This window comes from Musa acuminata, chromosome BXJ2-10, assembly GCF_036884655.1.
Source record: "Musa acuminata AAA Group cultivar baxijiao chromosome BXJ2-10, Cavendish_Baxijiao_AAA, whole genome shotgun sequence".
NCBI lineage: Eukaryota > Viridiplantae > Streptophyta > Magnoliopsida > Zingiberales > Musaceae > Musa > Musa acuminata.
Window position 1 is genome coordinate 25,628,503 of NC_088347.1, and position 16,216 is coordinate 25,644,718.

Here is a 16,216-nt window from a genome sequence, read left to right on the forward strand (position 1 = left end):
AAAAATCAATATAAAATAAAAGAAACGCCGTCTGTGGGAATCGAACCCACGACCACATGGTTAAAAGCCATGCGCTCTACCGGCTGAGCTAAGACGGCTTCATTAATAACTTGTGGCAATTAATAATTATTATGATATAATTTATTGGCGGATAATTGGGGCCATACATCACCGGAAGAAACGTCTCTCTCCTCTGTCAATGCTCGGTCTCTCAGCCGTCGACTCCTAGAGCATATTTCTGGAGCAAAAGCCCACACTCTGGTAGGGGCGCCGCGTTGAGGAAGCCAAGGGAGTTGGCGTAGCGGACGCTGGTAGTCAGGCCGCTCTCGGCGCTGATGAGGACGCGAGCGCGGTCCCTGCCGGTCATGATCTCGGAGCAGCCTGGGCGTGGGCTCTCCACCAGCACCACCTCGCAGATCTCCTCCTCGTGGTTGTCCTCCACCTCGAGTGTGTAGGTGCCGCTGGCGTCCGTCACGGCCGTGGCGGTCTGCTCCACAACACCAGTGTCGTATTGCCTGCACTCCAGTTTTACCTTGGCACCTGCACGTCAAAGCCATCATCTAATTACTACTCCCTTCAAATCCTTGGCGTCAGGAGGCGAACATAACAATAACAGTAGCCCAGGCATGTATAGTTTCATAGCATTCTCGTTGTATATGGGAGGAGGCTACCTTCAATGTAGTCGGTGGCGCTGGTTTCGAAGCCGGCACGGCATTTGTCGCAGTAAACACGGCCTTGAATTCTGAAGTTTGGAGTAGCAAGGGCGACGCCGGCGAGGGTGAAGCAGAGAGCGGCAACGACAGGTAGAAGCTGGAGCTTGGCCATTGGTCTTTCCCCTCGCTCTCAACCAATGCGTGTAGAAACTTTACAGAGCCAGAAAGCAACGAGGAGAAAGAGCAAGGCAATGGATGCAGGAGAGTGGCCTGGCCTTTGATGGTGCATCCTGCGACCTATTTAAGGAGTAAGCTAGGCGTGATGGAGATTAGGAATGAAGAGGTTTAGTTGACCAAGTTTCGTGGTGTGCAACTGTTTCCTTGTTTCTCGTCCTGCCTCTGAAATATTAAGAAGACCGAGTCCTGAGGACAAGTGATGGATGAGTCGAGTCTTTGACCTTTCTTGGAGATTTCTGAGGAATCGGATCTTATTAGAAGCCGTCTGTTGCTCGATGGAGAGCTATGGAATTCAAATCCACGTCCCATATAATGGGATTAAAAGCAGTCTCATCTCAATCTTGAATGGGTGTCTCAATCCAACAATAACTCGCTGCTAAATCTAAGAACCAGTTGCTGCTATGAATGAAAGTGATAGTATATGTGGAGATCAAATACTTCGGAGATGAACAGAACAACAATGTCGTAACTGCTGACACTGATGCAAGATCTTCAGATTTCATTGAGCTCATATTCACATCTCAAGAATAACTTCTCATTCTTATGCAGATAATTATGCTACAAAATTGATATTGGAAACAAAGGAACATCTCTTTCTTCCTCGGTTTTGTGATTTTTACATATTGAAGAACAGTTCCGATCTCTATCTCTCAAAGATGCCTTTGACATAAACCATTCCTTTCTCGCTTAGACGGAGATCTTTCCTCATCTGCTCCACTTGCTGGTCATCTCCACGAACAACGATCTCCGAAATGCTTCCGTTATCACCAACTATCATCTTCACCTGGATCTCTTCCTTACGTGATGCCCGTTTCCAGTAATACAATCCCCTAAAACATCATTGCAACAGATTGTATCATTTTACATGTATTGCCCGCAAATACTATGGAACATTTGTTCACAAACTTACGCCAGTGGGCTTAGAATTGTTAGCCAAAACCAGTTATTGCCTCCTTCTGGAACTGCAATCGACAGGACAAGGCCAACGCTTGCTAGACTAATGCAGGTGCAGAAGGTCAGTAGTGCTGCTTGCCCTCTGCTTGGAACCATCATGCCTTCAAATCTTTTGAACAGTGCACTCGTTAGTTTTATAGATCAGCATCGCTCTATGGTATCAAAAGAACATAAATGCCACAAAACATCAGACAAAGAAAAGGAATTTACGATAGTTGGATTCCAAGCAAGACATAATGTGGGTGATTCGACACCATCTTGATGGCTCTATGCCTAATTATCAACTAAATCTCTAATGTGCAAAGTTGAGAGAACATCAAAAAGCCTCTTGTCATACGAAAATTTGCAGAAAATCCAAAGAAATCCAAGGAAGAAAAAAAAACTTAATTGTGCCATGTCACAGTTTCACCTTCTCTTTCTTTTCATTTATAAAAAGAGAAAAAAAAAAAGGTTTTGGTCATTAAAGCTCTTAATTAAGGCCCAAATTATCTACAAATTGCAGAGAGAATTGAACCTAACCAAAAGTTTATGGTTGCAGACAACAGAAACATGGAACAACCGATTTAAGCCGTATAATTTGTAGCCTCCCAAGATTGTCATCATCGAATCCTTTTCATTTCAAAAAGAAGAACAAAGATCTAAAAAAAGAGTCTAGGTCGCCACATAATAATAATGCTCTGCAATGTATAAAAATTGCACACACCAACCCAAGTCACTCTAAAAGGTCACATAATTGCAAACCAACATAAAAATATCTGCAGTCCACATTGTTGTATCCGAAAACTATGGTTCCAAATTTCCAATCACTAACTACAAATTTGACATTGATCCGACGTAGCATCTTCATTAAGCATTTGAAGTACTTTGTTAGCTTCGACATCATTGTCAACAACAAGATGAATATCCAAAAAACTAACTGAACTTCACAGAGTATATAGCTTAAATAACCTGTCTGAATAATAGCTTACCAATTGACATCAAATCTTGAAACTGTTTTCCCTAACCAATTCGATTTTTTATATTAGTTTCATCATTTCTCACAATGACAAGATGAACATATGCTGTGGAGAATGTAATTGAGCTTCCGAGAGTAAATAGCTCGAATTTGTTTATCCTGACTACTAATCACCAATTTGATAGCAGCCTTTATAGTCACAGCCTGACTGTGTTGGATTCTGTGCTAGCTTGCTGATTTCTCACAATAGATGAATGTTCAATGTTCAAGACATAATCAAGCTTCAAAGGTACAAAATTTCCCAAAACAAAGAAGCGAGGTGGATTTACGTGATGGTTTCGCCGCGGTCGGAGACGGCGAAGTTGTTGCGAGTGAAGAAGGATAAGATCTCTCCAGCCACCTGGTTCGGGGTCACCGCCGCTCCCTCTTCCCTTACAAACGTCTTCTGCACTATCTGTTCTTGCAAATTCCCAAAAGCACCTTTAGGCCAAAATTTCCTAGAATTATGAAACTAATTCCAACATCTACCATGGAAAAAATCCAGACTTTGAGTCAAAAGTTCAAGGATGATCGACGAAAATCCAAGAATGAGGCGTTAGTCGAGGAAGAAGGGACCTTGGACTTGACGGAGCGTTTGATGAGGGACCAGAGACCAGGAACCGAGATCACGAACAGCCCCAGCGACGTGTAGTAGCTCGCCTGGGAGTACCCCACGTCGCCCGCCGCCGCCGAGACGTCGAGGAGGAACAGCGGGTCAGGGAAGAGCGACAGGCGAGCCACCGCCGCCAAGGCCCCCCGCCCCTGCCGCCGCGGCCGGCGGGGTCCCACCGGAACGCCCAGACATCTACATCGGCGCGGCTCGGTCCGGCGAGGAGGGGCCGGGAGAAGAGACGAAGGGAGGAAAGGCTTGGCTGCTGCCATTGCCACCGCTACCGGTACTGCCAATGGATAGAGAAATCGATAGCGGTAAAATAGAGGAATAATCGAGGTTCTTTCAATTAAGCCCCTCGTTCGGAATTCTTATTTCATAAGCGTCCTTCACGGACGAGCATATGAACGGGAGAAGGGCACGTCGCAGAGGACTTCTCCTGTAGAAATATTTTGCGTATTACACCTTAATATGTCGAGAAATTAATAAGCCTTTTTAGACCTATGTGCGGGTGAAGTCTGGCTCGGACTAAATCGAGTTCGGGTCGAGTCAAAGGCTGAAAACCGAGCATGTAATAGAGACTAACATGGCAGCCAAGCTTCCACGTTTCCTTATTGCTGGACGCAGGTCGTCCTCGAAAAGAGAGAGACGCCAATGGCAAGTTGACAACGATGCCAATGACCCACACCAACCTTTTCGCTCCTCTCTTATCCCTTCGCCTCTTCTAACGAGAGACCGAGAACGGAAGCGGAGCAGATAGCGAAGAGGGAAAGAGAGAAGGATATGGCGCTTCAAGCACCGGCGGGACTGAGATCCACCGTCGCGCTCTCTCGGACGAGCATTCCACCGCCACTGTTGTCGGCACCTCCCAGCCACGCAGGCCTGCGCGGCCCTTCAGACCGCTACGCCCTCCGCTCCGCATTCTTCTCTCCCTCCTTACAACTCCTGCTGTCGGCGCCGAGCCGAGGCCCCGCCGCGGCGCCGCGGTTCTCCATGCGCGTGGTGTCCAAGCAGGCCTACATCTGCCGCGACTGCGGGTTTCTCTTCCTTCTCCATGATTCCCTGCTGTGACTCGACCCTCATCGACCTCGCTCACTGTGTTTTCCTTGATACTGTACTTGCAGCTATATCTACAACGATAGGACTCCATTTGAGAAGCTGGCTGACAAGTATTTCTGCCCCGGTGCGGTCAATCTCCTTGAGTTCGAATCTAATAACAACTCTCTGTTCCTTCCAAGTTTATTTGGACATGAAAAAGCTGATTCAAGGATATTTCTATTCCTTGCAGTTTGTGGTGCTCCTAAAAGGAGATTCAGGGCTTACGAACCGGCAGTAGCCAAGAACGCTAATGACACCGACGTCCGTAAGGCAAGGAAGGCACAGATCAAAAAAGATGAAGCCATCGGGTAACTCCTACGATCGTAAACTGATCCCACTGAACATAATTAGATGGGTGAGATTGGTTGCTCAGATGCATTCATGTGTTCTGCAGGCGAGCATTACCTGTCGCTATAGCGCTCGGAGTTGCAGGGTTGGCTGGCCTTTATTTCTACCTCAACAATGTCTACTAGTCTGTTCAAACACAAGCATGGCTTGGGCAAGAAGCAATACACTGCATAACTTTCAAAGCTCTTTTTCTTGGTTCAATCGAAGGTTCCTATGTTTCTGTAACTATAAGAATTCTGCTTCCAGTGTCAGATTTTGTTTGTCAAACAGTGAGATAAGTAAACGCCAGTTCTCAAAACCATTCAGATACAACCATAAACGAGTACATTATCGCATCAAATTAGAAGGTAGCCACAACTTTATTTCGACAATTTTCAGACTACTTGCAGCATTCTGGAAACAATGATATGAAGCCACATTATTTGATGATGTGGTAAGGAGCTCTCCAACTTTTTGGTTCCATCCAGTGATATAGCAAAAAAGATGCCTTCCCCTGGAATTATAGATGGGCATCATACTTCATCCTTTTGAACATGAAATGGTAGATACATGTAGCGGTCACTGTAGTTAAAAAGAAGCTCGATATTAGATGTAACATCAAGATTCAACAGCAACATGCTGTAAAAAGACAGAAGCTCTGAGATAAACAGACATAACTTGTTTTAACCTGAAAAAGAGCCACTTAAAACTTGCTTAGGAGCATAAAAATTGTGGAAATGAGCTGAATCAAACAGATGGTAACAAGGATCAAAAGAACTTTTGTTCCACTCCTTACTAGTTCAGTAGCATAAATGTACAATGCACGAAGAAGCTACTTGAGTTCATGAGTTCAACTTCAACCAGTTTGGAATAAGGCAGATCCATCCCCATTTAGATTGGTACAAAAATAATGGAGATGCATGATTATATACATCCTTGCTTGTAGAAGAATAGTGACCACATAAGCTGGAGATGGATCAAAAATCAACAGCTGTAGCAACAGCATGATGAAGTATGATTGTGTATATGTATCTATGTATATGTCTAAGACAGATTAGAAATCAGTTTATGTCTGCAAAATTTGAGTTGCCATCTAATCCTTGCACAAAAATGTTGCAAGTGACAGAAAGATTTCCTAGCAGCTTTTTGGGTGTCTAAGGGAAGGAAATTGCAGAGAGAAATGCTCAAAGATCCTTATCCCTTCAGTTCACAGTCGATGAACATATCCTTGAACATTAGGAATATATAGTTGAAGAAAAATTCTCATTGCTTACATAATGCAAATAAATGATGTCATCTAATCAGCTGATCTATTTGTTTCAAGTTCATGGATCGCTCTTCATACTCTTCATGTGTAGTGACTTTTGATATGCAGAGGAATATCGAGTACAGATGCAAATACCACAATTGTATTCTAATACTTCTATATCATCACTGAGGAAAGACTTGTTTCCATAAACATTTTTCCAGTTGATGTTTCTTATCATTTCTATCCAAAAACTACAGAGTATGAATGTAATTATGTTTCTTAACATCTTCATTCAAATTTGCAGCATAAAATGGTTCAGGGAAACTAAAGAGGCAGCATTACGAGTCTGTCATGCATTGCATATATATCACAAACAATAGCAAGGCAAATGAGAAAGAGGCAGTCATCTTATTGAAATGGATCTTTCCTTGAGGTAGGACTAAAGTTACTGACTTACTAGCACATAGCATCGTTACATATCATACTGGGATAGTCCTTTCAGCGATCTTGCAAGCATTTGGCTCAGACCAGATTGGTACTCTAGGTCTTCTTCCTCGTCTTTGTCAAAGCAGTAAGCAGGGGCTTGCCATTTTGCATCCTCGAGTGCTGCTCCCACTTCAAATGTCATCACATGAGCAGATCTCCCTGCAGCTCATCACACAATAATATACATCAAAATACTTGTAATAAAACAGTATATTTACGCAGAGACTCAAAGACCATGACTCCAAAAGCAATTAAAAATTAGGAAATAGCAAAATCGTAAGTACTTAAACATACATCTAAGAATTCAGAAAAAAGAGACTCTTACACGAATACGAATTCCAAAGCATCCAATCAACTTCACAGAGGCATTCAAGGGGAAAGAAAAAGAAAGATTTTGTATGAAAAAAATTGTATCAGAGATCAGAAAAACCACGAAATCAAAATTTTCGGCGCCTCCAAAGATACGATTTTGGATATCGTGTGACAAAAGTATTGGATTTTTTCGGTTTCCGAAGCACGAATCCAGTGGTTGAGGATTTTCATCGAACAGGTAATGCACACTCATCGAACCGACCGGTGTAGAACAGCCAATGCACAGGCCGCCTGGTTTCGACGTCCTCATAATACCAAATGAACTGAGCCTTTTCCCACACATCACAGATAAAGCCGTCAACGGCCTCCCTGCCGAGGTAGGTAGCGCCGTCGAGCCAGTCCGGGCGGAGTATCCCGACGTCGAAGTGGACGGTGCGGCAGCGGCGATTGCCGTCGAGGGTGTAGTAGAAGGAGGTGCCATTTCCCCACTCGAGGTCGTACAGCAGCTCGCCCAGCTGGTGCTGGATGATGTTGAAGTTGCGGGAGTTGGGCCAGTCGTACCAGAGGTCGACGAACGAGAGGGCGCCGCTATAATTGGTGTAGAGGAGGGAGTGGAACAGCGGCGGCCATGGCGTCGGGGTAGGAGACGCGCCCTCTCCGCTCCTTCCTGCTGCTGGTATTGTCGTGGTCGGTGGCGAAGAACCAGTGGAGGAGATGGGAAATAACAGGATGAAGGAAGCAATGAGTAGCACGTGAGAGTCGGGAGGTGCCATCGAGCGCTGCTCCCAACAATTGCTGCCAACAAAACAACATATATTGATATCCGTCTCCCCGGACACGTGTCAATAGCAACAGCTTCTTGATATTCTATTATTTCAATATTAAATCTTTATATAGTGTATTATTTATGTTCAACAAATTGGATCGAATCGTACCCGAAGAAGCAATAATTAATGCGAGTATTAAGTTAGGCATAATTGTTATAGGTTAATCAAAACTAAACAGATAATTAATAATCATATAACACTATATATATTTCATAATTTCATAACTATTTTTATAATTGATTCCATATATATAATAAGTTGTCATACGCCTAACCAATCTTCACATACTAGTCATCATATTTGTTAATAAATTTTTACGTCATGACCGAGGTGTCGGTATGACTCAGTCCAATCCCGAATGCGCAAGATTGTTCACTCGAAAGTTTGGGTGGTCGAAGCGAGTGTTGAGTCGGGTTGAGTTTGAGACTCCTCTCTTGAATGTGATCTTTTTTCTTGACGAGTGGTCTGCTTCTTCGTCATTAGGCTTCTATACACAGGCCAAGGTCGGGAGAGAGATTTCTCGACTCAACCCCTCTGAATTTAAGTTAGTGTTATATGGAAAAAAGGAGTTAAATGTTCGAAGTGTCTCTCTTGATGCTGGTCAGGAGATAGGCTTTTATACTTGTGAACGAATATCAGTTGTGCGTGATCGGTTAATAGCGATCGATTTATCGGGTGGTCGACTTGTACCTCCCATGCAAGCGTTGTCCAACCTGCTCCATGTTATTCTGTCATTTCCTTGTGATCAGATAGAATTAATGCCTTGCAAAATCCTTGGTTGAGCCATTGCTGCTAATTAGCTAGTTGGCCGATGGTCCGGTGGTTTTCTCTCATATTAGGAAGTTAGGTGGCCACACATGCAACATTCAAGACGCCCAAATACTCTTTTCTCCTTCAGTTTATTTATTTTTTTCATATTAATTTTAGGATGATTTATCTGAAAATTTTATTTTTGAGCTTTTCTGGATAATATTTTTATTTTTTCTATTTGATGGATCTATTTTTATCTAATATCCTAAACGTTTATTGGCACCTCTCTTTCTCTTCTGATATGTTAGTGAGACGAAGATGGTCATGATGAGATGAAAACGATGAGATTTTATCGTGATTTATGATAATTCTTTTTTTCATATGAATTTTATTGATGAAGTCGATGCTTGTGATTAGTCTCATGTAACGAAGTCGTTGAAGAGTTGACTATATAGCGAAGAAGCATTTTTCCTCGTCCTATTAATGGGAGCACGTGCATGCTATCTCACCTTATCGTCCTCCGACTCGAGTCGTAGTGGTTGTAATGGGCGTGCATTAAATCTATTTTATTTCACGGCGCAATTTACTTGGCCAGAATACGACTTACGTAAACGTCTCTCCCACCGCCGTAACGGCGTCCACCGTTAATTTTGAGTGCAAACTTTACGTGAAAGTTATACGGAAAATATATATTTGGTTCAAATACACGTACCGAGGTTACGCCACCCAGAGACTTCCTCGTCCTTCGTGGGTCTCTTGTCGGCTTGAACTATGGGACCCACATAGAAATGTACACTGAGGAAGTAGGAGAACAACGTGTCTGAGGAAACGGAGTTTATTAAGCACCATAGAACATAACACTAGATAACGTTTTCTCCGACGCCTTCAGCACGATAAATACGAGGGTTTGATGGAGGAGTTACAGACAACTTCATAGCCAAATAAATCCACACCGACGGATATCAATAGCAGTAGCCACACAACCAGTTACAGGGAGATTCACGTGATGGAAGGAAAAGCTTGCGTCAGTGAGCAGCGATGGGGATGCTGTGCAAGACCACGGTCTCCACCGTGAGGCCGGGACCGAACCCGAAGAGGACGCCCCACTCAAGCCCCTCGCCGGTGGTCGCCTTCCCGTCCTCGGCCGACCGCTTCCTCATCTCGTCCAGGATGAACAGCACGCAGGCGCTCGACATGTTCCCGTACTCTTTCAGCACCTCCCGCGTTGCCTTCATCTTTTCCTTCTCCAAGCCGAGCTTGGCCTCCACCTGGTCGAGGATCGCCGGCCCGCCGGGGTGCGCGATCCAGAATATGGAGTTCCAGTCGCTGATCCCCAGCGGCTTGAACGCCTCCGCCAGGCTCCGCTCGATGTTCTTGGAGATGAGGCCCGGCACGTCCTTGAGCAGATGGAAGGTGAGGCCGACCTCCCGTAGGTGGCCGTCGATGGCGCCCTCGGAGTCGGGGAGGATGGTCTGGCTGGCGGAGACGAGCTGGAAAATCGGCTGCTCTGTGGCGGGGTCGGGGTCAGCGCCGACGATGATGGCCGCGGCGCCGTCGCCGAACAGGGCCTGCCCGACAAGGCTGTCGAGGTGGGACTCCGAGGGCCCGCGGAAGGTGACAGCGGTGATCTCGGAACAGACCACGAGCACCCGGGCGCCGCGGTTATTCTCGGCCAGGTCCTTGGCCATGCGGAGCACCGTGCCGCCCGCGAAGCAGCCCTGCTGGTACATCATGAACCGGTTGACGGAGGGTCGGAGGCCAAGCAGTTTGGTAAGCTGGTAGTCGGCGCCAGGCATGTCGACGCCGCTGGTGGTGCAGAAGACGAGATGGGTGATCTTGGACTTGGGCTGCCCCCATTCCTTGATGGCCTTGACAGCCGCCTCCTTGCCTAGCTTCGGCACCTCCACCACCACGATATCCTGCCGAGCGTCCAGCGACGGCGCCATGTACGCGCAGACGTTAGGGTTCTCCTTCAGGATCTCCTCGTTGATGTGCATGTAACGTTTGTGGATCATCGACTTGTCACCTGAACAAGCATGCAGTACAGGGATCACAACTGCACAACTAAGACTTCATCTTTGGATCACACACTTGTCCCTTGAACCAGCATGTAGTGCAAAGATCACGATTACACAACTACAACATCGTCTTTTTTATTAACTATGTCATGTGAATTCACGTATCATGTTCATGTTTTATACTTTTTATTTATTGAACAGTTGTGATCATCGCAGGTACAACTAAACCAGTCAGAGGAGACCTTTTCTTTTTCGTCTCTGTGCTAACATAGATAAAGGCGGAGGTCCCATTTATTTGTTAGAGAAGAAGGAACCTAAAGAAATGAATGACACTTTAGATTAAAGAAACGGCACGTACACATTCTCTTGAACTTTTCCTTGAGTTCAGTGAGGTGCTCGCTCTTGGTGATGCGGAAGTAGTAGTCTGGGTAGTCGGCCTGGTACAAGACGTTGACAGGGGTGGCGGTGCCGATGGCGAGCACCGTCGCCGAACCCTCTGCCCTCTGCGATTGCCTGATCTCCGCCAACTTGGCCATGAGCTAGAAGTGGGAGTAGGACCAAGTACTAGGTCGATCGAAGAGTTGGTGGTTCGGTCCGGAGATGAGGAGGCAGAGGGGGTGGAGGCGGGAGATATATAACGGTGGCTGGTTAGGTTGAACGGACGGACAGATGTGAAGCCACGAGGAGCAGAGAAGGTTTGGTGGGAGGCTAGGCACAGTGAACGCCACGCGGGTCACCAGCTTCCTCCTTCCGTAAGCTAAAAACTTAACCTGTAAACTCCGACTCCATGCATTTATTCATCTCTCATCTGCCGCGCGCACACCTCGTGGCCTTCTGGTTGTCGCAGACCAAAAGGCGATCGAGCGTCCCGTCAACGGGTAGAGGAAGAGCCCCGCTTTGTCTGATCTTGGAAGATGCACTTCGCCGTGAAGGGTCGGATCGAGACTCGAGAAGCAGTGACACCGCGCAAGGGGAAGGCACTTCGCCTCCCGTCCACCGGTGTGCGTCGCGTCCGTCGTTCGTACGTAAAATCGCTGCTTAAGTGGGCCCTGAAATAAATCCTCCTCATCTACTTTGTCAAATGACGTCGACAACGACTACTTGGTTCGTCCGCCATGGACACCAAAAGACCCATGAATGCCCAAGGCCGCAGAATCCATGACGTTGGACGTGTCAGGTGGTTGCCACGTGCTTCTGTTGATGTATACGGGAGACTCGACAGGGGCCACAACTTTAGCTACAACCAACGAGAAACGTGGGAAACTACCTAATTAACGATAACAACTGGTCCTCCGTAGCTAATTTTTTGCTACCTACCTTTTATTTCATCACAAATTGGTGTCGCATTCGTTCATAAATAATAATATAAATTGGATTACTGTTCAGCCACTGTTTGTGTACTGAATTTTTGTTTTAATTTCAAGAGATTTGGTTGGAACCATTTTAATTGTTTGTGTGAAAAGTATTGTTTTTTGTCGAACATTATATATTATTGAATTTTTTGAAATGAGAAAAAAAAATTAAATAAAAATTACAACGTGATACAATCATCATAATTTAAACATAAAACATATATTTTTTGAAATTACAAGTATTTTTCATTGAACTTTAAAAGACATTACAAAATTGAGATGAATTTTGCTTTAGAGCAAAAAAGATGCTTTTAATATATGTAACCTTCACAAAGAGCCGACACAGGCTGGAGTGCCCCGGCCCAACCTAATACCCCAAAGCACGTCACAGGCCGCTGGCTCGTGCAGAGCACGTGTCAAGCTGCGCTGCGATCCTACGGTTGATGTTTTCCATACTGTTGATGAAGTCCGATTAACGTGTGTGATCGCTCGTAGCCCGATCCTACGGTTGAAATGCGTTTATGTTCCCTATAAATTCCTTTCAATTTCGGGGTTTCGAAATCCGTCTCTCGTTGCCGCGGGTAACCCCGCGATAACGGTGCGAAGCCATATCTAGGGTTTCCATCGCCGCCGAAGGCTTAGACGAGATGGTAAGCTCGCCGACTTCGATATATCCCTCGCGAACATGCTGTGTCCAGTTATTGTTACTATTTATTTTCTTTTTTCCGGTGGTGTTTTGGATGATTAGGTTCTACCGAATGATATTGATCTCCTCGATCCCCCAGCGGAGCTTGAGAAGAGAAGGCACAAACTCAAGCGTCTCGTTCAATCTCCCAACTCCTTCACGGTGATCCCCGATTCGTTTCATCAAGTTCTTTAGTTTTCCTCTCTCGCGCGTAATTTTCGGTTCTGATTCATGTTTCTTTCTTCTGTTCTATGTTGTTGAAGGATGTGAAATGTCAAGGATGCTTCAACATGTAAGTTCTGCTGTTGATAACTGCATTTAATGATGATCGCGTGTTCTTAACAATTTTGGATAGTTCTTGAAGCTATCATTGCTTGGATTCCGCAGAACTACGGTGTTTAGCCACTCGCAGACTGTTGTGGTTTGCGGAAACTGCCCGACCGTTCTGTGCCAGCCGACTGGCGGGCGTGCAAGGCTCACCGAGGGCTGCTCTTTCCAACGAAAAGGCGATTGAGCCTATCTGTGCGCTTTTCTTCCTTTCTCTTGATAAATCTTTGAGAAGCTTGGAATCAAATTTATATGCGAGTTTTAACACGATGCTGTTTTAATTGTCAGTAACGAGAAGATGTAACACATATTATGCTTTTTACTGGGGTTGGCAGTTCATGTATAATTCGTAATGAAATCTCTACCTGCCCATTACTATAATAGAAGATGCACAAAAATGTCATATGATATACTAGCGGATAAGATAACAATAACCGTCGGTCTCAGTTGATGATGTATATGGTAAAACAATATGCATTTCTCAAGAATAATTAGTTGAACCTGAATGTTCTATGTTAATACTTCTAGGACATGTTTGTACGTGCACATATTAGTATATACATAAGGTAATAATTTCTAATTCATTTGTTTGATGGAATATGCTTGTGGGTGATTTTGTTGGGGAGTTCCTTGTTGTTCCTTTTGTTGGGCTGACAGTCCACAAATTCAGCCCATAGTGGGTTTGGACAGCCCACAGCTCACCCCCTCTTAACCTAATCCTAATTAACATTAGGGGGTATGGTTGTTACGTTTTGGAGGCAGAAAAAGGTATAAATAGGACAACAACGTGGGAGAAGGATACATCCACGGGATTCCAAAGAAAATGAAGAAAACAAGACAGAAAAGGAATAGAAAGAAAGGGAAGACAAGGACAACGCAGAGAGGTTGTTCTCAATCATTTAGTAGTGTTCTCATCTCAAGTTAGATCAAATCTACAGTAGACTCTTGCTGTGATTACTTGAGGAGGTTTTAGATATTGTAGGCAGTGACGTGATCTTTGTATCTCAGTTATTCTCTTGTGATTATTGCTAGGGTTTAGGGTAAGAGATTAAGATTTATATATTCATTATTCTCATAGTGATTATCTCTAGTTTGCCCCGTGATTTTTATCATTCACATTGAAGGGGTTTTCCACGTATATCTTGGTGTTCTAGTATTTGTTCATATATAAAGGTTATTCTTATTTATATCCCTATCACCTTTTACCTCTTTTTCTTTTAGTGTTATACTTGTTTAGCATAATGGATTTTGCTACACTGAGCTGAGTGCATTGTGTTAGTAGGAATAAAAAATTTACATTCGATTGTAACAAAAATATTTACAAGTGTGAGATGAATTAATTAAGTAAACTTTCAAAAATTATAATTTTCAAAAATATATAAATTTATAGTTCATAACATTTGAAATATATAAAGATTTACAGTTCATTTTATTGTTCTCGATTGTTGCTTCCTGTGTTCAACGTCGCAAAACAGCTAAAGTCCTTCTTTTCTCCATTCTCTTTTTTTTCTTTTGCACTCAAAGTGCTTGTTGAATTGTTAGTAAAGCTTCTATGTTCGAGATGTCATGACTTATCCGTCGCTTGTTTTCAATCTAATAAACTTTCTATTTTATAGATTTTTCGGGACCTATACGAGGTTGCAACTAGGTTGACCATTTGCAGATGCATATGTTGCAAGGGTGTCTTATGACTTAGGCAATTCGAGCTAAGTTTTAAGAGTGTTTCACGACTTAGGTAATTTTAGTTAACTTCGTGACTTTACCGGATGAGTACCTGACTTAGTCGAGAAACATTATGTGGCATTTTGGAGGTTGCCAACTCGGTATCTGCCCAATTCAATCATGCAAAGACAGTTTAATTAGCGAAATAAAGTGCCTGGGCCGACGCGACATATGGGGCCCATGGAGCTGATTAGTTGGCAGATCAAAGAAAGGAGACGTTGGACGAAGGTAACAAAGAATAGACTAATCACTGCTTCTATTTGAGCGAACGATTAACCACATCAGAGACGTTGGAGATCGTCTCTTTGCAGCGCGTCTTTCGTTTGTTTTTATGGTTCGACGTGGCAGCGTCATTTTATTTTTCATTTGGATACATCTCGATACAGACAGAGCACGACGGCACAAACGTGGCGACTCCCGTCGGGCTCACCACGCTCTCATCCTGACACTCCCTATATTTGGCCGCAGCGACAACGATCGCCGCAACGGGACCCGCGTGCTCACGAACTGCAATTTTGTTTCTTGCCGCTCGACGACAAATGGGTTGTGGGAGATCGAACGCAACAGGGGGCCCGCAAGCTTTCACGTGGTTGGACTCCCGGACCCGGTACACGTCAGTATTTCAAAGGCGAGACAAAGACGGTGATGTAAACGTTTATTACTGTGTACGTGAATAGGACGAGGCACCTGCTCCTCCAAAGCTTCCATAAGGCCCTTCATTAGACGACGAGAAACACCGATCCCTAAGCCCCTACGATGACGACTCTTCATTAGGCGACAAGAAGTGAAACGACAAAACGATGGTGATGCAGATAAGGAACGGCATTAAAGGAGACGTCTCTGTGAGTTGAAGGATACAGTTTGCTATGGCTCCTCTCTCATGCTTGCTAAAACTCCACAAAAGCGGGGGTAGTGGACTCAACCGTCGATGGATGGGTGGACGGAGAATGGTCGAGAACACTCCAAGACCATCCGACGGTGACAGATCAGCCACGCGTCGGAACGAGTGCTCGAGATCATCTTTGATTCTAAATCACAATCATCCGAGTTAATTTTTTAATTAAATAAGAAAATGACATGATAGGTACAATTATCCTCTAATATATAATGCTCGAGAAACATAGTTGGCACACCGTGGATATAAAACATATAATAAGGCTCATTTGTCTCCTCGGTTTGGCTAGATCTAACCTCAAGATGCCACCTAAGTTATGGTAATTTCAATCAGCAATCATTTAGAAATGCTGAATTAACCTAAGCCACGATGCATCGGATGGCGGTCGCCAGTTGGGCAATATTATTATTATTATTATTATTATTATTATTATTATTATTATCCTGGAAATAGCAGCAAAATTAGATTAGTCGGACCTATCGTCAAACCGGCCGATTTCCCGGTCCGCTGCCGAAATCATCGCATCAAGTGGCTGGCGGATTGCTGAGGCAGCCTTCCCTCACCGCATTGCAACCCTGCCATTCCTCCCCATGTTCGACAGGTAACATGGCATCATGGCGGTGCGATCCTTCCATACCAATAAAAACAACAAGAAGAAATGTTGGGTAAGCGTCGCCACCATATCCCTCCCTCATCTAACCAACCATGTGTCCCTAATCA

General features: G+C 44.5%; 6 protein-coding genes and 1 non-coding gene across 7 annotated transcripts; 2 read left to right on the forward strand and 5 right to left on the reverse strand.

Annotated features, from left to right (window-relative positions):
• Positions 1-25: 25 nt before the first annotated feature.
• TRNAK-UUU (transfer RNA lysine (anticodon UUU)) lies at positions 26-98 on the reverse strand. The gene has a single exon. It is a non-coding gene; the product is annotated as a tRNA-Lys (tRNA).
• Positions 99-152: 54 nt separating this feature from the next.
• On the reverse strand, positions 153-940 carry LOC135625532 (pollen-specific protein C13-like). Its single transcript, XM_065130448.1, has 2 exons — positions 672-940; positions 153-540 (listed from the first exon to the last, which is right to left on the reverse strand). Exons 1-2 carry the CDS (start codon positions 823-825, stop codon positions 212-214), a joined length of 483 nt encoding a protein of 160 aa, XP_064986520.1. The 5' UTR covers positions 826-940; the 3' UTR covers positions 153-211.
• Positions 941-1,403: 463 nt separating this feature from the next.
• Positions 1,404-3,746, reverse strand: LOC135624683 (protein COFACTOR ASSEMBLY OF COMPLEX C SUBUNIT B CCB1, chloroplastic-like). Its single transcript, XM_065128554.1, has 4 exons — positions 3,415-3,746; positions 3,129-3,253; positions 1,801-1,953; positions 1,404-1,720 (listed from the first exon to the last, which is right to left on the reverse strand). The coding sequence occupies exons 1-4, from the start codon at positions 3,718-3,720 to the stop codon at positions 1,534-1,536; spliced, it is 771 nt and encodes a 256-aa protein (XP_064984626.1). The 5' UTR covers positions 3,721-3,746; the 3' UTR covers positions 1,404-1,533.
• Positions 3,747-4,152: 406 nt separating this feature from the next.
• On the forward strand, positions 4,153-5,206 carry LOC135624685 (uncharacterized). Its single transcript, XM_065128556.1, has 4 exons — positions 4,153-4,485; positions 4,573-4,631; positions 4,737-4,854; positions 4,941-5,206. The coding sequence occupies exons 1-4, from the start codon at positions 4,232-4,234 to the stop codon at positions 5,017-5,019; spliced, it is 510 nt and encodes a 169-aa protein (XP_064984628.1). The 5' UTR covers positions 4,153-4,231; the 3' UTR covers positions 5,020-5,206.
• On the reverse strand, positions 5,170-7,720 carry LOC135624684 (uncharacterized protein At4g14100-like). The gene is made up of 3 exons (XM_065128555.1): positions 7,183-7,720; positions 6,580-6,767; positions 5,170-5,455 (listed from the first exon to the last, which is right to left on the reverse strand). Exons 1-2 carry the CDS (start codon positions 7,691-7,693, stop codon positions 6,595-6,597), a joined length of 684 nt encoding a protein of 227 aa, XP_064984627.1. The 5' UTR covers positions 7,694-7,720; the 3' UTR covers positions 5,170-5,455; positions 6,580-6,594.
• Positions 7,721-9,318: 1,598 nt separating this feature from the next.
• LOC135624687 (chalcone synthase 2-like) lies at positions 9,319-11,126 on the reverse strand. Its single transcript, XM_065128558.1, has 2 exons — positions 10,874-11,126; positions 9,319-10,523 (listed from the first exon to the last, which is right to left on the reverse strand). The coding sequence occupies exons 1-2, from the start codon at positions 11,049-11,051 to the stop codon at positions 9,523-9,525; spliced, it is 1,179 nt and encodes a 392-aa protein (XP_064984630.1). The 5' UTR covers positions 11,052-11,126; the 3' UTR covers positions 9,319-9,522.
• A 1,300-nt stretch (positions 11,127-12,426) lies between these two features.
• Positions 12,427-13,225, forward strand: LOC135624691 (small ribosomal subunit protein eS27y-like). Its single transcript, XM_065128562.1, has 4 exons — positions 12,427-12,517; positions 12,616-12,714; positions 12,816-12,844; positions 12,940-13,225. The coding sequence occupies exons 1-4, from the start codon at positions 12,515-12,517 to the stop codon at positions 13,064-13,066; spliced, it is 258 nt and encodes an 85-aa protein (XP_064984634.1). The 5' UTR covers positions 12,427-12,514; the 3' UTR covers positions 13,067-13,225.
• Positions 13,226-16,216: the final 2,991 nt, after the last annotated feature.